Raw genomic sequence first — 27,770 nt, 5'->3', positions numbered from 1 at the left:
CTATTCCTTGTGTGTGATGGCACAATTGGGTTAATCCAATTTGTAAGGGGTAACTCTTTCCTTTTTTGTGAACACTTTGTTCTCCATATTGGATTTTAAGAACAAACATTTCTTTTTCACACTTGTTTTTTTCAATAGATCATAGAAGTCGTGCAGCCCAGTGGTAACCTTGGTAACCAGAACAGTCCTTTTAGTTCAGGTGATATGGTACTTGTTTTGCATGCTATGGTTTATTACAAAAGCACAGCAAATGTGTTAACTCATAGTTCAAGCATGGTAAAGCACAGCCAAGCACGGTAAAGTATTACAGTAAAAACATGGTATCCCATTGCCCATGGTACTGTAAAGCATGGTGAATGCACAGTGTAAGTATGGGGAAAACTTACTTACATACCTTTATAAGGGACTACCGTACTGTATGTTTTTTTTTGTGTTGTTTGTAACAAAAGGACCAATGCTAGCTCCCTGCTAGTCAGAATAGGTGCAGTGAGCTTGATTTGGACTTCGTTATAGTGTATAGATGAGCGATGAGTGTGAAGTGGATGAAGTCAACGATGGGAGAATTGCAAATTGTTTACCAGAAGAGGAAGCTGGCTAGTTTTGATCAGGTCGGAGAGCGGTCCGGAGGTCAGCCTCCTCTTCATTGAACTATCTGAACTACTTTATTTAGGGGACCTCCTGTTATTCGCTAGGAAGTCAATATATTCGAACGCAGAGGTCTTTTGAATGCTGCACTGACTAAGGTTCTTAGACATTGAGAAAGAAGTTGAGCCATTTAGTAGTTTGAATAGACCACGTTTGTTTTCTTATTTCTATAAATATATCTGCTGAACTAGATGCAACCATTGGGATGGGTGCCTTCTCCCTCTCCCTCATTCCCGATCCCCTTGTGTTATCAGCCGGATTTGGACTGCAGCTTCACCCTGGAAGTTATGGAACTTGTATTTGGGAATCCCTTGTCCATTCTCAGTCTGTTTAGTGAATAAAGAACCTCACACTTCCCTGTGTCATACTTCTTTACAGGAAGCTTTGTAAACAAATGCAAAATGAACCCAACTATGCACCATATGCTTCTAATGCCCAATACATTTAGCTGAAGCAGCTCTGATTCTTTAAGATTCTCTTTTACCTAATTATACAAATCAGGATTACAATTAATTTGATGTTGTTCTAATTTGAGCTGGTTCAATTTTCACATGGCCTGATGTTTGCAGCCAGCTGGCGCAATTAGATTGATGAATTGATAATCTTACAGTTTACAGTTTCTTAAAGTTAATTTCGATCCCACTCTTTTGTGTCACACACATTATATTACAGTTAAATGAATTTCAGTCCAACACTAAACCTTTCCTGGAATAATACTGAAGCAGAATGCTGTAACATACCTGAACAAATGGGTGACTTGTTCCACAAGCAGTATTACCAAAACAGCAATTTAAAACAGTAAATGAATGCTCTTAGATTAACTTAATTGACAAACATATAGACTTTACATGCATTGATACCGGTAATCGTTACATCACAAGGCCTCCATTGTAATGCAGTCAACTGCACTTCCAAGAGCAGTCAATTTGTAATCCAAGCACTCTTCGCTAATTTGTCTTACTTTAAGTGAACATAGTAACATTTTTATGACCCATAAATCATCCGCACCTTAAACAGATGCGCTGTCACTGTGTAACTGCAAACCTGCGTCTAAAGATCTGGCTTGGGAAAGAAAATCTGAAATCAAATGGCAAGCTTTTCACCCCTGGTAGGGGATATTGGGATTGGCAGGAGGTACCTTGGTCTCCGTTCTAAATAAATAAATACAATTAATGCATCAATAGGCTAGTGGCTGCTGTCGCACCTATTACAGTCTCTCTGCTTCAGGAGAATCTCAATTAAAGCTGCACGGGCCAGAGGGGGTGGGTGGTGGTGGTAGCGATACTCACTCTGGGGGCACAGCTCGCTGGTGCAGTTCCTGGACTGGAGATCAAGTCCCTGGCATTCTCTGCCCCCGTTCCCCGGCACTGGCTGAGTGCACTCCCTGCTGCGCCACGTGTTACAGTCCATTCCGCACGCCGACCACACACTCCAGGCGCTCCAGCCTCCATCTACTGGGTGTGAAAAACAAGACAACAGTGAACCAATGCAACTGTGCTGAGCAGACACTGACTGTGCTGAGCAGCGACACAGCCCCTGCCAGCCCTTGCCCTGTCCCTTCCAGCCAAAGAGTAATGAAGGCGGAAAGCAGAGATGTATTTTTCTGCACTTTGAAGGTGCATATGCTTCTTTCCAAAGAGGCCCTGTCTCCCTACTGGGGTAGTTAAGATACTGTACTCACACACGTTTTCTACTGCACATGTTAAAAGATACACAGTTTCTTTCGTCCCATGGAGTGCTACCATGGAGTTGTTGGAACCCTATTGTTTTGAGATTAGAAGGTGTTCTTCTACCAGAACCTGATAATAAAGGTACAGATGATTATTAACAAAGGATAACTGTTTGTTATCATATTCATTTCAATGACAGCAGCATGACAGTTTAGGGTAATTATATCAATGTTTGTTTTTTTTGTTTTTTTTTTAATAGGTTTGTACAATTTTTTTTCTGCTCACAGCAGATCTAATACAAAACAAAGTATTTTTAAAAAGCTATAGCAGTGTGATTTTAGCTGTCTTATAGAGCCGGTAATGTGCAGCTCAGCTACACTGCGGTTTCACTGCGATGCATTTAGACTGCCTTGATCGTTCACCAAAAAAAAAAATGCTGGTACTTTAACTCTGAAGTTCTTTTTGGGGGGGGTAGGGGCATAAATGATGATGAATACAGGTTTGTTAAAAGGGACGGTGTTCTCATAAATCAGAATTGCCAAGAGGATTCTCTAGTGTCTTTTCCAGTCCCAGTCCTGTGACAAATTGGGATGAGCCTGTTTGCAATTTCCAGAAAAACATGAGCCAGACTGTGAAGGCATTGCTGGCGGGGGTTCACTATTTATTATGAGTTCATTTGTTTCGATGATATTTATACATGCTCTGTCATTTGAAAGGGGCAGTACACAAGCCATTTTGCTGTAGACAAAGACAGAAAAAAAGTTTCTTGAGCGGACGCTTCACAATAGATACATTAATTCAGCATCGTGGAGCTCTGCAAACAGATGGGCTCTCTTGAGTCCCTTTACCCTCCATGACATCACTAACCATCTCTGATTCTGAACCTGATCCCCTGTCACTTCACAAAGCTCCTCTTTTTCTTGCTTGCACAGCGACAGTGATTTTCTAGTGAGTGGAGATCAGACAATGTTACAACCAGGTTCTTTAAATAACAACAAGAGAGTTAACCCCAGGGTTCTGGCTAAATTCCAATACTGATCCAATGCAATCTTGCCTCGATCAACTCCCTTCTCCCAAATCACCAGGAACCAAAGTTTTTTCTTACAGTCGACCTTAGTGGATTAATTCCTAATATATATGCAAATGAGAGAGAGAGAGAGAGAGAGAGAGAGAGAGAGAGAGAGAGAGAGAGAGAGAGAGAGAGAGACTATGATGCCATGGTCTTGGGCTGGTTAAACTCATTCCCTTCACTTAATACGATTTATTTTATAACACATATTGCCGATTTAATAAGACAATCTAAGCATCTTTCATAGAGTTCACATGTAATTACGGCTCACAGTACAAACACACACACACACACATTACCACGCAGCGCAAGTCTCAAAACTAACGCCTGCCTTATCCCTGTGATGGATGCTGCTGTGAGCTGCTTCATACGGGCATGGCTTCATCTTATTATTTCACCACCCCTTTCTTTACTGTGAAAATGCTGGTGCTTGTAGATTTCTCATATCACTGGCTATGTTCACACACCCACTATCCTTTCCTCTATTTCATTGTGTTCTGTACTCCTATTCCACGATATCTGTAACAGGGGGCTAATAAAACCATCCATTTCAAAGTCTGGAGGAATTTCCATCTGTACTCAACTGCGACAGGCTGCCATCAAACACATGTTATTCTTCATATTCCACTCGGTAGAAATAATTATTCAATTTATCACACAGAGTCTGTATTCCTATAAGGAGTTCCATATGTCCAAAATTCTCCACTAAACATGTGAATAAAATGAATTCTGCAGCCTCCAACTCATGACACCACGCCACCAGTTCAAAGCAGTTGATAGCAAAGTGCATTACAAGAGCAGGCTTGCTGCTACATGTGTACAGACTGGTGTCTTTATAACATCCAGCAGGCATTACCTGGTAGATCATGGAACATGGGACTGTGGGTGTCCCAAGCTGAAGCAGATGAGACACAGGGTCAGTTATGTGACGGTAACTTCCACAGCAGAGTGTTTGCGCTCTTATTAACCTATAAAGTTATTTTTAATAGACCTTTTCTTTTTTCGTTTTTTTTTTTTTTTTTTTTTTTTTTTTTTTTTTTTTTTTTACAGGACATTCACTATATAATAAATGACATTTACACTTGAAATAAGTCTGGTTGAGATGATTTACAATTCTAAGGATTATAATTAAACATTCTTGTGAAAAAACAAACCAACTACTATTACAAAGAACAATTCAAAAACCCTACTGTACTAACAACCAACAAACATGAACCTTTTTTAAAATAAGATCCCTGGTCGGCTCCCTCACCCTGGTGTGTAAATGAGGATTTATGCCAGTGTGGTGCAAGAACAGTGTTTTGATAAATCAGAAGTGTCAGATGTAGTTTTTAGACACTGCCTTTGACAGCCCCTGTGACAGATGGGGAAGGATCAGTTTGCCTGGGGTAGCAGTTTCTCTGCTGAGCAACAGGAGGAGAAGGAGGAGGACTGAGTCTCTTAGACTGGGAGCTGAGACTAAAATACCTCGTCACATCCCAGACTCACAGGGGTTAACAGAGCTTACGATCCGAGCTGCGGCACAGGTAGAAGTTAAAACAAGGCCGTGACAGAGCAGAGTCTATACACATTTGGGGTCAAAGTGACATAGATTTAAATATATGGATAATTCAGGTCTGAATCATTGCACCTGAATCATAATAATAATAATATAATAATAAAAATAATAATAAAGGCAGTAATTCTATCAGGGGTTTCTGGAGATATATAAATCATGAAAACGTTATTTGGAAAATGAAAAATAAATGAATCCAACTAACATTACACATTCTTGGGAATCAATACCCCTGAGACCAGCAGACTATAATCTACCTAGATACAGGATCTCACCACCACACTCTCTGGCTATGGTAGGGTTTTTAGTTCTGTACAATCCCCTGTAGGGGACAGCGTCTCAATGGAAATAAGCATGACTCCTCCAAGGGAACCCCAGTACAGTATAAATATATCTCCATCCTCCTGCCAAGGGCCTCGTTGGAATTGAAAAATGAGAATGATGTATACACACACACTCCCATTGCCGTATTCCTTCAAATTTAAGACACACTTTTTAAACCCTTTTTTCTTCTCAAAAATAGCCAGCGTCTTAAATTCGAGAACAATATAGTGATGCAAGCATTAAAAACCACCAACAAAACACGTGACTACCAGAGTACACAAACAGCAACGTGACTGTCTGCCGAGAAAAGACAAACCAAAACGTTACTGCCTGATCTCGAACCATCCATGACATACAGGCAGCCATTTTCAAAGAAGCACCATTAGCTTCCTGGGGAATTCAAAAGAGAAGCTTTTACAATTTCAGCGTTTCTTACAAACAGTACCAGTTTGGACAGATCTGAAATGCTGATCAGACCTCCGTATTTTTCAACATGAAAACCAGTACCACAAAAACAGGTGTGAGTAATCCCAACTGGAAATGAGAAGCAGCACATAACTGTAATGCTCAGTGTGATAGCAGACGGCCGCAAACTGTCTCCTCATGCGTATTGAGGCTGTATATTTACATGCATATTTATTTGAGGTTTTATTTTTTCTTCAAATTGAGGGTGGGAAATTTGGACTGTGTCTTAAATTCGAGGGCATCTTAAATTGGAAGGAATACGGTACTTTTTAACCCCTGTAGTTCCATCTAACCATCTCGTGTGCTAAGTGTTACCTGGGCAGGTGGAGGTGCAGGCACTTTTCTGGACGTTCTGCCCCTCGCAGAAGGCCCCTCCGTTCAATGGGGTGGGGTTGGTGCAGCTCCGGCTCCTCTTCTGCCAACCCCGGCCACAGGTGGCGCTGCAGGCTGACCACCCCGTCCACGTGGACCAGCCGCCATTGACTGACCGGGAGGGAAACGAACAGAGCAGCCACGTTTACCCGACATGCACACTGGAACAGGCAGCACTGCAGTTTCTCGACGACGAGATTACTCAGCTGTCAAGCTCACTCCACAACCACAACAACAACAACAACAACAGTGCCCAACCTACAAGAGCTACTATCAGCCTTCAGCAGCACAAGAAACCCCAGTGGGTATCATCATGAACTCGCTGCCAGTCTCCAGTTACACTCTACTGAGGGTAGCCCATCAGAAGAAAAAGTGGGTTATAAAATGCACCATCCCAAGCAGATTATTCGCCATAATCCGCTCAGTAGAATGAATGATCCCATTTACCCCAGGTCTGCAAAAGCATTCCAGGTGTAAAAGGATCCTGTCGACAGTTCCTAGGCAGCACAGGGAATGACTAGCCCTTCCTTTCCTCACAGAAGATCGAATGTGGGATAAAGCCTTCCACTGCACACTAATTCCACAAGAAACAAGCTCGAGGGTAGGTCATGTCTGAGACCCAACACCTTTTTATCAACATGACTTGGAGGCCACAGAGGGTAGTTACAGTGTCCCAGACTCTCAGTGCACTATAGCAATACTGACACCACAAGTACAACTCAAACGCACTCTGCAAATTATCACATCAACACCTCTTTAATAGCTGTATATTAATTATGTATTAACAACACATCATCCTGAACCATCACACTGGATGCTGGCGTTTTTGCATATTTTAATGTCTTGTCTGACAACAAGATAAAGGTTCAGCAATTTGGATTCAGATAAGCGTATACAATGTAAAAAGGTTCTGAGTGGAATATGAAGAGGGGTGGAATGGGTGAGGCAGCATCATCACAGAAAGTCTACAACCTTTTTTTAACTTATGTGTCCTTTATGCACGTACAATTAAATTGCTTAATAATTTACATTAGTGTTTAAATATGATTTCCCCCATTTTTCCCTGTGAACCCAGTCAGACAGACCACCAACAGAAGAGTGATCTCTGAGAGCATTTAGATTGGTGTAACAACTTTCACAACACTTTTCTCTATGTCACTTTCTTTAAATATAACTGACCTTCTAAAAAACAGTCTTTCAGCGATTTAATGAAACTTGTTCCAATGGTGTAACTACTGCACAGCATTGTCTTAACGTAACTATTGAAACATTCGCGTTAGAAATGCAACTGAAAAGCTCATTGTGGAATTTGTATTACTGGAGCCTGAAAAAAATAGATTTTGCTCAAAACTGAGCCGGGGGCTAAGACAAATGAGGTTAATACTATTTTAATATACATGTCTTTGTGGCCAAAACGAGCATTGACAAACAACATTTAGTACCTGGTAACAATCATTGTCTGAAAAAACGTGTTTGTTTAAGGACTGCATTGAGTTTGATCTTTCGAGCGTTAAGGTTTGTCTCGCTGCCTATACATCTTCTACAGTTGCAGAAGGACCACAGAACAGAGTAGCCTCTTGCAGTAGGATTAACATTTTTATACTAACAAAGCTTCCCCTTTTCAAAAAAGGTCAGAACAGCTTTAATCAGTCTTTCTGAAACTAAAGAGGGACCTACTGACTACCACAGTAATTGAAACAGCATCAATGAGCAGCAAGTCTCTTTAGAAGATAAGGAAATCCAAGGAAGATTTGTAATTATCTGAACGATATCAGACTTTACAGTACATCCACAATCATTTACACCCCCATTGACAGCATTCCTATTATATTAGTTCCCAATCTTTTGCATTTCCCCCATATATATATATATATATATATATATATATATATATATATATATATATATATATATAATTTTGTGTGGATGAGGAAAAAAGTTACAAGAAATAGATGTCTACATAAAAAAAGTTACAAGAAATAGATGTCTACATAATTTAATTTTTTTCAAAACTCCAGAAATGCTCATTCAAAAGTATTCATACCCTTTAATGCTACGGCAGTGTTGTCTACAAGGTGCTAGAAATTTCAATATGATAATGCAGAGCCTAATTCTACAAATTAAATACTGGAAATACTGGATTGTAGGTGAACATTCTTAGAGAGAGTAGAAAATGATTTATTGTCATAAAGCTGGAGAAGGATACAAGATGATTTCCAAGCATTTGAGTATCCCAATTTCAACTATTGTTTCTATTATAAAGAAGTACAAGGCTCAGGGTACTGTCACAACGCTCCCTCGGTCTGGAAGAAAGAAGGTTCTTTCACCAAGAACAAGTAGAAGAATTGAGAGGAAGGTCAATAACAATCAGAGACTGACTGCCAAAGATAGTGACTGTCCCGAAAGTGGGACTGAGATTTCCATTTCAACCATAGGTCGAATATTGCATGGTGAGGGTCTCAATGGTCGCAGGTAAAGGAAAAAGCCACTCTTAGGAAAATGTCACAAGGACAACAAAAAGTCTGGTGAAGTGTACAAAGAAAAGAACACCATACCTACTGTCAAGCATAGATCTGGTAATATCCTTCTATGGGGCTGTTTTTCCTCTAATGGCACAGGACATGTAGTTCCAATGTTAAAATGTAGTTCCATGGTAAAATGGATTCCACAGCATACCAAAAGATACTGGCCAATCATCTGAAACCCTCCACTACAAAACCTGGTTTAAAGTGCAACTGGACGTTCCGACACAACAACGATCCAAAGAACACATCAAAATCTACTTAACAATGGTTAAAGAAGAAATTTTTTTTCCCTAAAATTCTTTGTTTTTCGAGAAATTTCTAGAAATTCTAAAAAACATTTTTTTCTTTAAAATTCTTGTAAATTCCGAGAAATTTCTAGAAATGATAGAAATTATTTCCATTACATATGTAAATTTATACAGGTATATATATATATATAATATATATATATATATATATATATATAATATAATTATAGGATTGATAAGGGGTTTCCCCAGGCACCTTCCACCAAGGGTTCAGTTGATTACACTGTCCTCAGGACCATTGCTGGTCAAACTTACAATCCAGGAGAATGGTTTATTATTAATATTAATATATTAGTATAATTATAATAATTATTACATTTATTATTATTAATTTGGGAGATTACCCTGACCCGTCACCACTGTCTGAATAGTTTTCTTGATTGTTTTCTAGATTTAATTGCTCGTGGTGGAGCTAAATGTTTTGAAAAACCAGTTCCTGGAACCAATTAGCACCACACACAAGCATATTGAAAACGAATTGCCACTGGCATTAAAAAAATAGCTGGGGCAGATGCTGTCATGTGCATATATTTCATATTACATACCAGTAGTAATACTAATATTTTGCTAAATCAGCAGAGCACTTACTGTAATACATCAGAGATTTTTATTAATAAAAGTTAAATAAGCTTGAGGTGATGTTTTCATTCAAATAAAACATTTCTGATTGAGCAAAATCAGTAAAGGGTTACACTGTTTTTCCATCTCTGAATACAGTGCACTCCTCTTACAGGTGGCTGTCTCATTCTCTTGTGTTGAAGGCATTCAGTTCTGGGGTTCCCCGTCTGGAGAGAGCAGGTGGCTGTCTCATTCTCTTGTGTTGAAGGCATTCAGTTCTGGGGTTCCCCGTCTGGAGAGAGCAGGTGGCTGTCTCATTCTCTTGTGTTGAAGGCATTCAGTTCTGGGGTTCCCCGTCTGGAGAGAGCAGGTGGCTGTCTCATTCTCTTGTGTTGAAGGCATTCAGTTCTGGGGTTCCCCGTTCCCGATAATACAGGTTTAACCTCACTGAAACCAGACTTTGTAATTGCATAACACTTTAAAACTGTTTTAAAGTGAATGAACCTGGACAATATTTTTAATACCTAACTCCAGCTTTACCTCCTGGCCAGGTAGCAGTCAGTTTCCCGCAGTTAAAAGCAAGCCAGAAGGATTGCGTGTGGATGGACAGATGAGAAAAGAAGGGAGGAGAACTTACCATAGACAATGACGGTGGCTGAGGAACTCTTGCGTCGGGCCACGATGTTATTGGCTACGCAGGTGTAGTTGCCCGTGTCCGCTAGCCGCGCCCGCTTGATGATGAGGTTGTGGTCAATGGTGATGTAATAATTGGGGTCACCAACTGGATCGATCAAGTCATTGTTCCTCAGCCATTCCACCTAGAACAGAGGTCATCAACTGTACATTCTAGCAGTATACTGACATGCAATTAATGTTCTGGGATAGTTCTATTTTCAGTGGACCACTAGGTGGTGCAGGTCTTGTAACAAGATATGATCAAATGTTTTGTCAAGCGGTTAGGCCAAAGCTGACCCATCCACTTCTGGTCTTTGTTCCAAACCTGTCCTAATAAGTTTAAGTGAACCAATTAAAACTCCATCCGGACCTTGATTATAGCATTTTAACTGTTAAACCGGGAGTGGAATGGCCCCCCAGGACTGTGATTGGACACCCCTGGGTTAGGGTAAAGAACCTGTGCCCAACAACAATTACTGGATGCTATTTGGTGCTTCTTACTGAAACTACCTGAAAAAGTTCACGACGACAAGGTTGGTCAAGACAACAAGCAAGCAATCAAATTTGAATTTTACACTGCATCTGGTTGGTTGCTGGTATCTTCAGGAATAATGTAGCTCCTGATTTCACCCCAAGTCTTTACACCGAGGGATGGTTTTTACCCCGCTGCTCCTGTCTTGTAAAATATGAACCAGCGGATAATGAAAGGGCTAGAGTCCCATTCTCACCTCAGCAGGGGGCACTCCCTCTGGAGGGTGGCAGTGCAACAGGATCTCCTGGTCCAGAGACACTTCCCTACCCAGTGGCTCCTGCTCAAAATTCTTCCTCAGGTCTGCGCAGAAGAGAACATGGAATATAACACTGACCGTGGATGCGTGGGAGCTTGTTTGGAGACATGCAGAGACCCTTAAACGGGAAATCCAGTTGAGCATTGTGTTTATGCACCACTGTTTTATAACCTGTACTACTGAGGTAAACCTTTCAGTCTACACCTGGCATTTCTCTCAGTGAGTATGCATGGATATAAATTTAATTTGCAATGCTGTCATCTTCAAAACCAGTGACTGTGTGATATGGAAACAAGTTCTTTAGAAGGGCCTGAAGGGCCTCTCTTCCTCTTTCCCGTGCTGGTGTGTTGATCGCCTCTGGCCTCCAGTCCAGTGAAAAACAGAGCGAACAAGAACCCCTCACACCTCTTCCTTGAGGCACGCACATGCTCATACTGCTCTCTGTCACGGTCTGCTTCCCTATATCTCTCTCTCATTCTGTTTCTCCAGTAAAGCAGTAATAGTAAGAGTTAGAGAATACATTGTTCTATTTTTTTTTTATTACATAGCAGTCTGTTTACTTGTCTACCTGTACAGTCAGTACAGTCTCTCATTCCCCCATATTGGTCTCTAACTAATCCAACTGGATCCAGGTTGTTTTTAGATCGGCATACTGTAAAAATTGGAACGATTTTTGATCTTTGCATTAAATCAAACTAAACATATAAAAGGACTGCTTCAGTAAGCAATGGCAAGGATTTGTTTATTTTAAAAACTTTTAACTAAAAAGACGTTGTTTTCTGAAAGCTTCTGATCCTGCCTGTATGCCTGTACTTTTCTTAGGCATCTATGACCAGTTCTGCTTTGACAAGTCAGGCTTCTCTTCCTGTTATCAGTGTGAATCTGGCTTTTCTCTACACAGAGAGTTGCCCTTGGAATCTCAGCGTGTTGTGTTCCAAAGCCAGACTGTCAATGAGGGTCATTCTCAGTGGAAATAGAATAGAGCTCCAGCTAGACACCCCTTTTTGTATCAGAGACACATTGTCCTCATTACAGGCCTGTCCTTGGTTTCCCCTAGAGTTATAATAAAGATCATTTAAAAAAAAGAAGCTAAGAAGATCTGAGAATGAAGAGGAGGGTGGAGTGGATTGCAGCTTTTTATCAAACATTTGAAAGAGCAAGCCGCAGAATGGCTATACATTCTTAAGTTACTGTAGCGATATATAATTAGCGAATAATATGAGAGTTAGAGACCCAGATCACTAGTGGAAATTAGCATAAATAAATAAAAAAAAATAACCAAACCTAAAGAACAAAAACGACAGTTACACAGCATCAGTTCAAGAAAGAACTCAATGAGTTTCTGGAGAAAGAAGGAAGGAAAGAAAACTTTACAGCTGAGCTAGACAAAATACACAGCATGAGGTACTGGCAAAGGTGGTTTTCAGTATGGAGTACAATTCTACACGTCTCAAAAGCCTCTCGCTCTTCTGTTCCCCTAGGAAGCTAGGAGACTCACATGCTATGCGGACGTAGGCCTTCTGGCTCTTCTGGGTCCCAGAGGTGCTCCAGGCCACACACTGACACCAGAAGTCGTCGAGCCCGAAGACTTTCTCCACCTGTTGTCTGGAGATGTCGATCTTCACCTGCATGACTGGCAGACCTGGAAGAGGGAGCAAGAGAGCAGATTAGTACCAGGGGAAGACCAGCGTGACAGGCACCCATGTGCTTTTCATAGTCTCCAGAGAGCCTCCTCACACCTCAGTCACTGAAAACACAGATCTTACGAGATACTCCAACTGGTGTCTTCCTAGTGGAAGCTGGGCTTGCGCCCATGAAATAATTCTTGCAGACTGCTCCACCAAATAAAGAAACAGCAGCCGAGTGAAAATCACACGGCTTCAATAAGACTATGTGCTGGTGTGGTCGAGGGAAGAGTGCAAGGTCCATGCTGTGTTCTTCAAACCCAGTCCTGGTTCTTGTTGGTCAATTGGCAGGGGCAAGCTGTCTTGTCCACTCCTCATCAACAGAAAAGAGTTAACTGTTAACCAGACAGCTAACCTTGGCTTAGCTACTGACCGGATCTCTGTCTTTCCCTGTGGCTAGTAAGAGAGATCATACAACTGGAACAAGATAATGGAAGTGAGCTTGTGGAGTTTTGTGATTTAGAAAGACGATTTAAAAAAAAAAAAAAAAAAAAAAAAAGAAGGTAATTATAGTGCATATTGGTACAGGAATTGCAAAGCTACATAGTTATTTGATGCATCCCTGTTCTGACTTTGAGAAAAGGTCATCCCTACATTGTGGAATAGGTCAGGCCTCTAGAGGGTAAGTGCACAGAGCACAGTCTGGTAGCAGCAGTCACCTCTTGCTTCAAAGCGAATCCAAAATGCTCCCATCACAAATGCCAATTCAGCTACTCAGAATGGGTGCTTGAGTGTGTCAGGTAACTGATGCGTGACTGGATTTCAATTTATGAAGCTGCACACTAACATGCTCAGAAAAGGTAGTATTTGTGCTTGTGTGTTGCATTTGGGCAGGGGAGCACTCTGGTTGATTTATTTCCATTAGTGATTAGAATTGACAGCTACATAGGAAAAAGAAAAGAAAGCTTTCTCTCTCCCCCCCCCCCCCCCCAGCTTTCTCCAGCTTACATTATACACTTTAAACAGTATATTACTTGAATTAGTAATTGAAAGAACATTTGTATTTTGGCAAAGTAATAAATGTTGTTGTTTTAATCAAGCTGCTGTTGTTTTAAATTGCACCGCTTGAAGATTAAGCACTATCATATGGGTGCCAACCTGTGGTGTATACATACTTAAACAACACATTCTGAGTATTGACTTCTTCTGTAAACGAGTACTGAAATTTCTGCTTTTGTCAATTCCACCCCATAGAAACACAAAACACTTGCAACCACATTGCTTATGCTCCCGATTGCTCCGACACCTGAGCGGCTCTTTGGAAACACCTGGGAAGAGTAGGCCAAGTCCTACTGACTGAGTCCTACAACGGAATCACAGCTGCTCTCGAGCTGCCTATGAACCTGGAGGTGTTTTGCACCCATTAACCACTTATTAACATCACTAGATAGAACACAAAGGTTCACAAAAGATCAGGATGGAGACGTATCAACATCTAATATGGTTTAAAATAGACCAAGCCAGCATGGTGTTGATGGAGTGAGGGAACCATCTGAACAAGAACAAGTCTGGCAGGTCTGCACTGGTCCACCCTGGGAAATCACGCTTCATAGAGCGCGTGCCTTATTAGTGCACTTTAAAATGTTCTAACACGCTGAGCTTCAATTACCAGTCGAGGTCTCCAGACAACGCGTTTCTTTTTTCTGATGCCCAGCTGTTAAATCATCAATTTCCTGCAATGTACCCCTGGAAGGTGGAGAGGTAATGAGAGGATTTTCACATCTGAAACTTTAAGAAAAAAAAGCAGGACTTAAAGATTGGTGTGGTGTAAACGGTGTGAAACAGTAAGGCCTGGCTGTTCTGTGGACAATCCAGGTGGTGTGGGATTCCTTTCACAGCTCAATGTAAAAAAACCTCACTGACAACATATTTAAGCCTGGAAGAGGCTGCTCCTGATCCAAAAATAAACCCTGCACAAACAGAAGCAGTGAACATGTCTCTGTTCAGACTGGAGGCGAGGATTTATTCTCATGGGACGCACGTCTGCTTTGCTCTGAAGGTGTTCAATAATTCACACGACGACCTCCTTCTGTTTATCTTGTTAAACTAGTGATTAAGAAATATGCATCTCATTTTTCCATCTCTGCGACTGAACTCAAGCTAACAGGTCCAGAGTTTGTCGAGTTAATTCCGTGTGAGCCTCATTTCAGGTTCAGCAGCACTGTCGTCCTTTTCAAAGTCTAGCGCACGTAGCACACATATAGCACTTCTTCTGAATGATCTGCAAGTGGAAAATGGATGCATCTCTTGGGCGGACCCTGTTATTCCAGATGACCTTCAGGGCTGTTCAGTTTTCTTCTCTTAGCCATTTTTATTTTCTCAATATCCACGTGTTCTTGCTTGACAGTTGGCATAGTTCCGTAACTCATTTCTTCATCCCAACAGACGGCACAGTCCGGCTTGCTTTGTTTTAGAGTCTAGATGTATTTTAACCCAACTGGTACCAAAAACATTTAGACTTCACTTTTGCGGCTAACAAAATTAAAGTTATTGTAACAACATAGTTAAAGAAAAAATTAAAAGTAGCCTGTCCTCAAACGAGCACAATGTCACTCAATGGGTTAACATCAGCATCATTTATTAAATAATAAAAAAATATCCAAGAATCCAGCTGGGAGAAAACGAAAGGCCAGGATTAGACTTGTCTGAATTGACATCAAAAGACATCCAAAGCCACTGCCTAAAGGGAGTATTTCTCCCCTCAAAGTCTGGAGGAGGAGGATGATGCATGTATGCTGTACAGCTCATTTTCAGCTGCAGGTGGCTGCTGTATTGGGGCGGTAAGGGCTCTTCACTGCAAAGAGCCCTGTTGTCAGCCGGTGTTTGTAGAGACTACTCCACTGCACTGCATTAAAGGACGTGCCTGCCAGCGAGCAGAAGCAAGGTGCCCAGACCCAGGGTAAGCATCATTAAAGCAACTGTTGGCTTTGAGGAAATACCATTGTCAGCAGGAGACTATTCTATCTCACTTTCCTTTTTCCACGCAACCTCAATTCCGCCCGGGCCCTTTGCTTATCAGAGGCAAGCACTGGAACCAGCAGATTTGAATGCCTTTCCTTTGTTCACGATGGAATTCAATTAGACAGAGCCTGCTTGGTACACCAGTCTGGTGGCAGAGGAGCACATCTGATCTGCCACTTCCCAGCATGAGACCATGGCACCTTTATATATGAGTTAACAGGTCCAGTAAAAGTAAGTAATCTTACTTATTTTAGCTAGATCTATTAATTATTATTATTTTTGTAATTGTTTACATTTTTACACTCAAGATCAAATGTATTCAAATGCATCATCTTATTACCAGGGGTATTCTATAGGACACCAGTGTAATATTCAAATGTTACACACAGTGTACTGTTTAGAGATATATGCTCCCTTTTTAATCTTGATGTTGCACAAACACAAGTTAAATATTTTGGTGAAGAAATCCTGAGTGTGGCTAGCCTTTTAGGATTGCATATTCTAAACAATAGAATTATCTAGGCTACATCTTAAAAACAGTATAGCGGTAGTGGAGCGTTAAAATTTACATGTCTAGCTACAAACACACCCAATCATAAAATGCACTGAAACTAAGCAAATATAGTAGCTTCTGTAAACCAAATAAGCTCCTTGTTTTATTCCCTGAATGCACAGCTCTTTAAGGTAATTTGCCTTCAACGCAGACAATACACTCTGGCAGACTAACAATTCGGTTTTGTAACCTGAATTTAAAAAATATATATATTTCAGTGAATTCAGTGATTTTAATATTGCCTCCTGTTTCGAAACTGCAGTGACTGTAATGAAAATAGTGAAAGAGATATCCTCTAGCTGCTAACCTCCCTTGAAAACAAATAAACAACACTGCAGCCTGCAGCTTACTGTTGGTTTAACACTGGAAGGGGGGATTTTGGCTTAATAAAGTGTTCATCCCGTAATCACTCCTTATGGGTTCCGACAGTCAAATATTCTGAGAGCAGCAAAGTGGTTAAAAACAGAAACAACGGAAAACACAAATTGTGAGTAAATTAATTACACTGAGTCTTCTGCCTACACACTGGGAGACAGTCTGTACAAGCTGTCGCATGGAGCAAACACCTTGAAATAAAAAAGAGGAGGAGGAGGAGGAAGGAGAAGTAACCAGAACTGGAAACATTTTAATTTGTTTTTCTGTTGCTTTGGAGATGATAATCAGCTTTACTTCGGAAAACTTTCGTGTTTTTTGTTCCTTTTTTGATGAGTGAGTTGGCAGGGGTGCTTAATAGAGAGAGGCTTGGAGCGCACTGCATTTTTGAAGTGCTACAGACAGACATGCCTGGATAATAAACGAATTACATACTGTACTGTTAGTTTTTTGTGGTTTCTGTTTTAAAACAACGTCAGCACTTTTCTATCAGCTTCAACAGGACAACATCACGAAGTTCTGCTCCAGGGCGGCTCTGAGGTCAGCGGGTCTTGTGGTTACCACTACAAAACTGTCACATACCGTGGTGTGTACCGTGAACACAGCGTGCATCCTTTTACGAAGCTACAGTTGTTGTGTTCTACAGGGTGTCCCATAAGTCAGCCATCACAGGCATAACTGTAGATGTTGGCTGTCTTTCTATTTCTTTCAGGAGTGAAAGTTCTGAAGCAAAGAGAAACAAATGAAGATCACTTTGATGTGTGGTGGAGACAGCCAAAGGAGCGTGGCTGTCCAATTTAACAGAACATTTAAATCGTCAAGATGTATCATAGTGCTTACAATACCAGAAACACCCTGTACACTGTATTCTACGATACCGCTGCATGAATTCATTTTATATACACACCATGGACACATAACTTCTCATTTGCATTCTGAGGAATAAACTTTGCTTGCACAGATGCATACGTACAGAAAGCTATTTATTTAACTGATTTCTGAACTTGTTGAGCCCAATTAACATGTAATTATAATGTGTCAAATAACAACACCAGATTGGAAACACTTTCTGCTCTATTAAAAGCATGCCAAATTTGTTTTATTTATTTATTACTTTATTTAATTGTATTTATTTATATTTATAAAGCAAGAGTAAACCCAAGGCTTTGTTAATTCTCCAAAGTAAATGTCTCAAGGAAGAATTCAGGAGTGAAAACTGTGATAAATAATAAATAATAATAATAATAATAATAAATAATAATATTTCCATTACATGAGAGCAGATGTTGAACTTCGTGCTGATTTGAACTCGGCTCTAACCAAGACATCCTAGATAAAAAGATAATCTTTATTTTTATATAGCGCCTTTTATAGTGGACCACCATCACAAAGCACTTTACAAGATACGAGACTAGGGTGTGTGAGCTATACATCAGCCCCAGAGTCACTTACAACAACGGCTTACCCCAAAGACAGCAGCTCCCTCCTCCCCCAGGAGATTTTGATAAATGCACAGTTTCTTTTATGCAACAGAATTCATAATTGAGCCCTTTACTGCTGCAGTTCTGATACAACACAAAAAAAACCCTCCAAACACCACGAGTTGATTCATAAGGATTGTAAACCAGCTGTTATTTGATGCCTGTTCAAGTCCTGTCTTGGGTAAAGAGATTTTCATTTTTTACGGCTGTTATGTGATTTATATTCAGAGAGACGTTGGTTACTCAGTATGTAAAGAAGGTGTTTTTTTGTTTGTTTTGTTTTTTAATAATAGTCTTTAAGTTGTCTAGAGAAACATTCTGCCACCCTTAGTTCCTCTACAGCTGTGGTATTTATTATAAACATTTACTATTTTCACATTGAGTAACTCTGAATTAACTTACAATAACAAACCAGCACAGCAAAGTGTATTAAAGGCAACTAAAAGTCGACAGGGTTTGTGAACCTGGGGCCTCAGCATGTCTCTGAACACACAAGCAATATGGACTTCATTAGGGTGGGATTTACGAAGAGTACAGGACAGAACTGTTCTCCAATTCTCCAACATCCACAGCCTGTTTCTAGAGGTTCCCAAGAAACATTTTAACAATGTTAATACAGCTAATAATGTGGACCAATTCTGAAGCGAGCGCAAAACCCCACCCATCAAAACAATAAAACTAATAAAAACATGATTAATTGCAGTTAGGCACAATTAAGCTATTAGGAATTGTGCTGCTTTTATAACCATATTATACTATATTATATTATACCATTGTGTGATTCCTTTTAAGAGAAAACAAAGGTCAACTTTACCCTCGATTTAAAACAGGGGTCCCTTTGTGTAGCAAGGGCCCTGAATGTTTTCATTCTCTCCTCGTTTCTCTGTGCAGGTACGGTAAAACCAGAAAGTAGCCCCTCTTCTCAGCTACAAGGTGTTCACCCGTAAAAAAAGGCCAGTTAATGGTGTTGAGAAGCAGCTGTGATTGAGAAATGATTGACCTTGCCATCTGTTTCGGCCCATCATCAGCACCAGATTGCTCTCCATCAGCCGCTCCATCCGAATGAAGCACAATGCCCATTACAGGAATCCAGCGGATAATCCTTTATCAATTAAGCCCTTCGTTATTGATCTTTGTGCAACAGGTGGTCCAGACCCATTATCTTCATTTTAGACCACATTGTCCTCTCCTGCCTCTCGTATTTCCACATGCTCATTAAATTCAAGCTGATGGATCGGCTTTTCCTTAAATTGTGGTTTGACTGTTCCCTGATACTCCACTGCAGATCACGTTTAATCACATACAATCATCTGTTTTTTGCCACTCTTCTCAAAACCGAACTTAAATCAGAAAACATAATGAGCAGTATTAGACAGTCAACTTAACACAGTGTAGAATTTCCTTGTTCTATTTTGGTTTCAGATCACTATCTATGGGATCCACCTTTTTAAACAGTCATAAAGAACGCTCAGGTGTCGACTGTCCAGATTTGAGGACCGCGAGAGGAATTGCGGGACAAGGCTAAAGGTTGCATGAGTCCCTTCATTGATTCTGCAATCCTCAAACCACAGACTGAATAACCATTGAGAATGGTCTGTAGACACCATTACAAACTCAACTTACATGGATCTGTGTAGCACAGAAATATACATTTTTTCTCTACTGTTAACTGAAAACACTTAAAAGATTAAGTAGTAAATTTCAAGCATAGCTGTCAAAGATTTTGAAAAAGCGACAGAAATTTTAGGACTTCATATTATTATTATTATTATTATTATTATTATTATTATTATTATTATTCCTAAAAGTGTCAGTTCCCTTCCGTTTAACAGTATGCCCTGTTTGAGCTGCATCCACTATCACACAGTGCTCTAATTCTCATAGATAGCCTGCCATCTCGCATTGATTTCTGGTGGAACGTAATATCTTCATCTTCATATATTAGGGATGAAAACGCTGCAGCCTGTCAGGGAGACAGACAAGCAGGAAAACACGAGCTTGACAAAGTGTGAGTCTGCAGTCAGAGAAATACAGCAGAGAGGACATAATGAGAATTGATAGAGTTATAAACTGATAGCTGAACAAGAGTAAAGCTAACCATTACAGAGCACTATATAAATATGCATGTGTCTCCGTGTGGCAAAGTGCCCACCCCTGTGTGTATTTTGTGTTGTATGATGTGTGTTAATGTTGGTGTACAGTCATCAGTACACGGGATATAAATGTGTTTGTGTAACACAAGTGTTTAAAATGTATATTTGTATTTAGGCACGAGGATTGCACAGCACTTCACGTGCAAGTAAAAAGTAATAATATGTGAGCACGGGGAATTGCACTTTATTAATTCACGACTGAATGATTGATTAGCAGTCGAGTCTCGGTACAGCTGCATAAAAGCTGCATGTTTTCACTCACTCGGGCTTGTGTGTTTGGTGAGTAGAGAACGGGATTGGAGACGGAGGTAATAATAATAATAATAGTAGTTGGTAAAATAGAAGCTCCCTGTGTTTTGTCTGTATAGTCTGTTTTGTTTCTCTTTTTGTTTTGGTGACAAGTCCCGTGTCCTGTGTCTTGTTTGTCTTACAACCTTTTATGTACTGTCCGCCTGTTCATTATTAAACGCGGAGCAAGACCATTCGCTCAGCTTCACCAAACTCCACCTCTCTTTGTTTATTTCCTGCTTCCTGTTTCTGGTCTGATGTCCCCCACTCCAGCCGTCTTTGTGACACACCCCTACAAGAGTACAGCTAACCATTACACTGCATTATACAAATATACACGAGTCACCTGGGTGCACGTCACACAATTTTATCACTGTATTACTGTTACAACTGTTATCTGTGTTTTAATAAAAGTAAAATCTAAATTTTTAACATTGGAGAGGGTTTCAATAACAGTCACCATCTAAAACAGTATTATTATTAGTAGTATTATTATTACACAATTTTTAAAATAAAAGTTTGGAGAAATTTTTCACTACAACCTCTTGAAACACTAATGTGTAGAACAAGGGATGTCTATTAAGATGGGAGAGATGCAAATTGCTTCTTTCTTAACGGAAACAAAATCAAAACACACTACATTGAACTAACCCTCAAACTGCTGAGGCACACAACCCCAGGACAGAAGTGTAAAATACAGTCAGTTGCATAGCTGGTGTACTGGGATGCACTGGCATGACAGGTTCTCCGTTGTGGTTGCTGCAGTGACCTGCGTCACTTTACTGCAGTGGATAATGGTTAAACAGGACTTCATCATGCAGAGTCCTATGTGAGTGTATATGACTGCTGCCTCTTTCTTCAACTATCACCTTGTTACGTTGTTACATTTCATATTGCTTCTGTTACCCTTCAAGATTTAAGAGCTGAAAGTGGCACCTACAGAAAGGGGCACACACACACACACACAAAACAAAATGGCACTTTTCACACCTTGACTTGTTAGACTGAAACAATTTGCACGTGCATCCTACTATGGTCTCACGTACTCCGTTCCTATCTCCTCTAAACCAGCAGAAACGAAATTCCAGCAGCCACTTAGCCAATGCTTATCTAGACACATTTAAAAATACACTGGAGCTGTTCGATACTAAACGTTTAAACTGTTTAAAATGTAAACACATCTGAAATGTTTGAAGAAAAACTAAAAACCAGAAGAAGCCCTTCTGTACTGTTTTTTTTTTTTGTCAATATTAAAACTGCAGAACACCATGGAAAAGACTGACAGCAAATATTGAATATGACATTAATTAAACTGTACACTTGCTACAAACACTAAGCCAACATCAATATTTTACATGCATATTTTTTGCCCAAGAGTCAAGGCATATTATTTAAACTCTAAACTATTAACACCCCTAGTACTAACACCTTAAATACTCCATCTAAAATATCAATTTGGGAATAGTTCAGTCTTCTGACAACTTGCACCTTTCCTCTGCAAGGAAGTAAAGAGGCAATTAAAACTGTGGATGTTCACAATTAACCTTGTCAGTCTTTCTGGGTTGAAAGATTTTGTTGGCTATAAAAAAAATAAAAAAAATAAAAGAAAGCAATGTTTATCAATTATACAACATACAGACTATTTCTTACTACTTCTATATGTGTAAGTCACTGCTGAAATACTTCCTTTCATTGCCTCAGGGCTTCTCCCTGCCCATTAGCAGTTGCTTGGCACACTTAAAGCAGCAGTGGTCTCAAAGGCCAGTCCTTTAGGGCTAGTTCAGCGAAGGTTCCAACAAGAATTTGCACAGCAAACACTGTACTCGCAGGCAGACACTGCGGAGAGTTTAGATGCAGGGTATTGTGCTGGGATGCTGCGGGGCTAACACACATTCATTCTGAAACACAGCTCAGCAGCAACTGACACATCTATTTTGAGGACAGCTTCTCTGCGGAGGATACACAAACAAATAAACAGGGTATGAGCAGTAGAAACAGCTCAGGTCTCAAGAAAATAATCTCCGACCTTCTGGAAATGATTCTTTTGTTACACCGACATCAATGCGATATAGACGTTCCAATGGCAAGTTAGTATGACTAACATTGATGGAGGGCAGAACCAAACGTAAGGTTTCTTCTGCCAAAAGAAGTCCACTTGAAATAGCTATCAAAGTGTAAATGTAAACCTCAGGGACTCAAGCGCACTAAGCAGGACTTGCTTGCAAAATAACCTTGTTATAGTGTCTGCACAATGGAAACGGACTCAAGTCGATCCGGTTGGGCCCTACCAAGAGGGACAGAGCTAATCTTTGCGAGTAAAGAAGCTTTAAAACAGCACCGTCCCTGGCAACAGGAATGTAAAGAACATTTCGAGGTAAGATACAGGGAGTCCAGTGACGACCAAAAGGAGGGATGGTTTTTCTCCAGCAGTTGTGTTTTAGTTCTCATATTTGATGATGAGGAATATAAACAGGGTTACCTGATGTCCCGGGAAAAGTGGGACTATCCCAGTTTTCAGCCTTCATTTTTTTGTCCCAGTGAGAAACAGAAAAATTGTTACATCATCCAGATTTTTACATCTGTAGCAGAACAAAACTGCAGCCGTGTACCCAGCAACTTGACAGCACAGTAATGTATTATACAAAAAATAAAATAATGAAACTTATGGATTACTTGTGTAATAATTCTGCTTATGTGTTTATTAATTCATATTTTGTTTAACTTCCTGGACTATGGTTAGTTTTTTATTTTTTTTGTAACCAGCCAAGTTAGCATTTTAAGTTTTGATTAACACTGCTGTTTTTATTGATTAACTGATTAAAAAATGTATTTATATATAACGAAATTCAATATATAATTAATTATTTATTTTGGCAGATGTCTTTACCTCTACACACCCAATCTTAAATTTCTTAATTACGACACTGTTATATACTTAATTGAACTATTTCTGAGTTGCTGCAGCTTCAGTGAATTGAAGAGCAAAAAAAAAAAAAAAAGGCTGGGTTTTTCGCTGTGGAAATCTGGTAAACCTAGTCAGCTTCTCACAGCACCCCCAACACCCACCCCCACCCACAGCCCTGTACCTGTAGGGGGGTCCAAGGAGCGCTCGATCATGTGGTTGTCCTGGTGAACCCACTCCCCATTACACTTGAAGTAGATCTGCGTAGCGGGAGCGGAGCGGCAGGTCAGGGTCACTGGCTTGTTCTTGACAATGTAAACATCCTCTGGCTCCACCAGGAAGTGAGGCAGCAGGTCCGAGAAGGCCGCAGGGAGGGGGTTGGTTACCGCGGCTACGTGCTGGGCGTCTGGGAAAGGAAAACAGAACACCATGAGGCCACAGCAGCTTTCAGAGAATAATTCTCGAGCACTCAAGCCATAGCAGCATCCTCCAGTAGTCGTTTGTTTGTTGGACACTGCAACCCAGTCATGCTGTGCCAGTGGAAATTCTAACACCTGGACAGATGAGATTATTTTTTAGTTAGGCGACAGCTCTAGAGATTAAGGTTAATGTTTAATGGACTGCATACATGTAAGAATCAATGGGTCACCCTCCAAAATCCATTGCTAACTCAGTTGTGTTATTGTACTTCTACCAGTGAGTGTGTTGTGTAAAATTAAGCTCAACTTACACAAGACTAATTTGAAGAAACAGTACTTCAAAACTGAATATGTGTTTATTTATTATTTAGTTTTTCTTTTTTTATTTTCATTATTCCTGTATTTATTTGCTCATGCTTTGTTGACAGGATGCTGTTTTCAGCCTACCTTCCAAGCTTCTGCCCTGTCATTTAACTTTGGAAGTGGCGGGTCTCTGTGGAAATTGCTTACTGTATCCTCAGAAAGGTGTTAAAATGGGCAGGGTTAAAGGAATTTTAAAATCAGAATGTCAAACAATAACAGATACATATGAAAACACAAAACAGATACCGATTCAGAAACAGGTTGTAAACATGAATACAAACTTGGTTTAGTATCAAGTCTTACTAACCGTCCCTTGTGACAGTTCTGTGGCTTTCAGCAATGCCAAGGACATTTCACATGTAAGTCTTAACAAGTCTTCAAATCATCTTTTGTGGTGAGATTTGTCCACGTCAACAGTATGTTTTCAAGACTGGTGAAGGTACTGTATGTCTGGGGACTTGTTAAGTTGTCAGCGAAGAGCAGCGCATCTTAAATGTTTATCTCATCTTGAGAAACAATGTTCTTCAGCTGTTTTGCTACATGTATAAGTCACAAAGGGATTGATAAATTTCCATGAGCTCCCGTTGCCTGCATAGCTTCAAACAATGAAAATGACACACTCCAAGCACATTCTGAAAGCTATTAATCAAGACACCTCCTTCTCAGTTCTGCCATAGAACAGCTGATCCTGCTGGATTAAGTGGGACAGCGCCCGTCGATCAGATTTCTCTGCAGAAAGAAATGCATTAACTGAGGATGAAACTGTCATCCATTTATCTACCCATCCAGGTGTCAATCAGATGGGTAACTAGGGCCAACAGCCAACAATAGAGCATTGGTCAATCTTTCACCACAGTAGTACAGAACGTGTGCATGCAGGGCTTTGCAGTAGGGTTTAGCCAATGATGAAATATTGTAAATCTTGCAAATGTCATATCTCGGAGACAAACATATACCTGTATTCCCTGTTGCCATCACTGTTTCCGGAGGAGACTGCAGTGCAATATGCATCATCACTAAGGGATGCTATTAATCAAAGGGCACACACACCCGAGATGTGCATGATCACCACCGTGCAACACAACTGCTGCAGGTTTCTCCCAGCCCCCCTCCCCACCCCCCTCCAGTCTTCCTTCTTTTTTCGCAGTGGTTTATGGAGAAGTCTGTATAGTCAGATACAGAGCATTCTGGGTAAAAAAAAGGTTGCGGTTTTTCCATTCCCCGTGCGTTCTAAATTGCATCAAATCTTAGAAATAATTTCTATACAACAGACGCAATCCCAGGAGAGTCTGTAGGATATTAAAGCTTGTGTATTCTTTAAAAACTTCACTCAATTTTGTTTGCACAATTCAGGCCCCCAACCAATATGATTCTGTAAGTATTGTGGCAATAAAAAATACAGTATATGCCTCTGTAGGGAATTCCAAGAGGAGCGTATTTATATGAATGCTTTTGCTTCACTAAAAGTGTGCAAATGTGGCAGGCTATGCCTGGTGGTCTGTCAACATGTCATTTTCGTTGTACATGCTCAATAAATTCAAAATCTGTCCTTCCAGGGTTTTTATTCTTTCTATAAGAACACAAGCAATCTGTGGCATTGCTCTCCAAGGACTTGCATTTACTATGCACTTTAAATCTAGGACAAGAGAGATCAAATCCCAGCTAAGACAATGGCTCCAATCTCATCTCATTCCCATGCTCACCGTGAACTGAACTGGATTAGTGAAGGATAACCCAGAGCATGCGAAGAAGAGCCAACTTGGTTGTAGCTGCAGTAGCCTCAGGTCTGCCACACAGCCAACTAAATGCACACTCCCACCACTCAACTGAGAGATGATGGCAGCTGCATTGTGTGGACAAGGGAAGCCAAGGCTTAACAGAACCAGGAAAGAGGACAATGAATGAATAGAAGCAAGACTATACTATCATCTTGTTTAATGCTTACAATTAGCTAGTCAAGGCAACTTTAACCAGTAGTGTTGAGGAAAGTCAAATACAGGGACGGAGAGAAGATTCCCATTGCGTAGCAGTTTGATCTGTTCCTGGTTTTACAATGACTTTAATAAGACACACCTATTACCTATACACCGTGGCTAACCAAGCTGAGAATGGATGAAACTGCTATGCAACAGTCTTATTTCCATCCCTGCAATATGGTTCCTCCCAAACCAGAATGGTGGGGGGTGGGGAGTAAAATATATACACACATATATCTTAATTTAAACATCACTCCCTGGAATCCAGTATTGAGGAGTTTCTGTGTTGGTCCTGGCGTAGCCTCATGATTGAAGCGTCCCATTTAATAATGGAAGCGTGCCGCTCTGCCTGACCTTCACTGCTGCAGCTGTTCACTTTGGGAGCTCAGACCGGGTGGAGGACAACATTAGCCAGCAATAGAACGGCATCCTGCACAAAGACATTAGTCGGCTGGCAATGCGTGTGTCATCTTTCCTGCTTCCTTTGTCATCTCCTTGCCAGCGCTGGGTTCGCTAATTCATCAGAGTGAAATACAGGGAGCTGGTGGTGGCAGGCACTGAACCCCTGCTAATGTATCATGTACACGTTTAACTCTTAATGAAAACTAAATGTTCTGTGTCGGATGAGGGACATCTATCACTTTGCACAAGCCTGGTGCAGTTCTCCTTATTATATTTTGTGGAGCAGTGAAATGGAAAGAGACAAATTTAATCTTTTTATTAATATTATTTAGAACAATGTTTTTTCCAGGCACCCTGACAGGTGAACGATGAGCATCTGCACGCTTTCAAAATGTAATTGAAAATCCGGAAGCATGATAATGGCTCCCTAATGCCCATTAAGTTTTAAGATGCAGAGTTGTATTTAAGTCACCTTGAGTTTTTGTCGTGAAGGTGAATTGGCTCAAAAGGGCTCAGCATCTCTAAACAGTTTAAAACCGTGATGCTATCCACTAGCTTGGCTTGGACATCCTAATAGTTTGATTGACCTGTATTGTTAAAGATTTTTAAGTAGGGCAGATGCACTGAGATGCAACTGTTTTTAGGGGTGTGTACAATTAAAATAGGACAGGGAACTGAACTGAGCACATTCCCAGCCAGGGCAGACTCGTGTGCCCTTTTGTAAGTACAGGTAGTTAGCAAACAAAACTGTTTAAAGGTGACATTTGGGTTATACATTTTATTTACGTTGTGTTTGTTATTTTCAGGCTCTTTAAAGATACTATTAAATTTAGATTTTCCTGTATCCAAACCACTGTAGGACACAACCCTCAACCCTTTTCATTAAAAACTGTTTTGTTTTGCCTCTTCCTGGTTCCCGTTCATGCAAAAAAAAAAAAAAGATTAGGCTTACAGGATAACCTTATTTATTTACTTTAAACAGTTAAAACGGAAAGTGAGAAAAAATAAATGTAAGCAGAGAAGATGTTCGTCTTGCTAGCCCTTTCTGAGCCAATTAAAATGTTTTATCTGCGGCGCGTCCCTGCAAGGAAGCATCAGTGAGCAATCGCCAGGCATAATTTACATCACAATGATGAATAACAACTATAACATGGGTTTTATTACACCATCATCACTTTACAATGTCTTTAGCAATTCATTTAATTAAAATTGCTGTCCAGAATATTAAACCATTTCATATTCCAGTGATTTAACAACAAAA

The 27,770-nt window shown here is 40.4% G+C and overlaps 1 protein-coding gene across 2 annotated transcripts in view; it reads right to left on the bottom strand.

Moving 5' to 3' along the window:
• unc5a (unc-5 netrin receptor A) overlaps positions 1-27,770 on the bottom strand; it is a 103,246-nt gene that overhangs the window by 18,490 nt on the left and 56,986 nt on the right. The window contains exons 2-7 of one of the 2 annotated variants that reach the window (XM_041223638.1): positions 23,534-23,755; positions 12,453-12,596; positions 10,895-10,998; positions 10,129-10,309; positions 6,044-6,211; positions 1,935-2,099 (exon numbers count right to left, since the gene is read on the bottom strand). In XM_041223638.1, coding sequence (XP_041079572.1) covers positions 1,935-2,099; positions 6,044-6,211; positions 10,129-10,309; positions 10,895-10,998; positions 12,453-12,596; positions 23,534-23,755 — 984 coding nt within the window. The remainder of the gene's footprint in view (positions 1-1,934; positions 2,100-6,043; positions 6,212-10,128; positions 10,310-10,894; positions 10,999-12,452; positions 12,597-23,533; positions 23,756-27,770) is intronic. The other variant, XM_041223637.1, reaches the window with a different exon arrangement.

This window comes from Polyodon spathula, chromosome 22, assembly GCF_017654505.1.
Source record: "Polyodon spathula isolate WHYD16114869_AA chromosome 22, ASM1765450v1, whole genome shotgun sequence".
NCBI classification, from domain to species: Eukaryota; Metazoa; Chordata; class Actinopteri; order Acipenseriformes; family Polyodontidae; genus Polyodon; species Polyodon spathula.
This window is presented reverse-complemented; position numbering and strand designations above follow the sequence as displayed.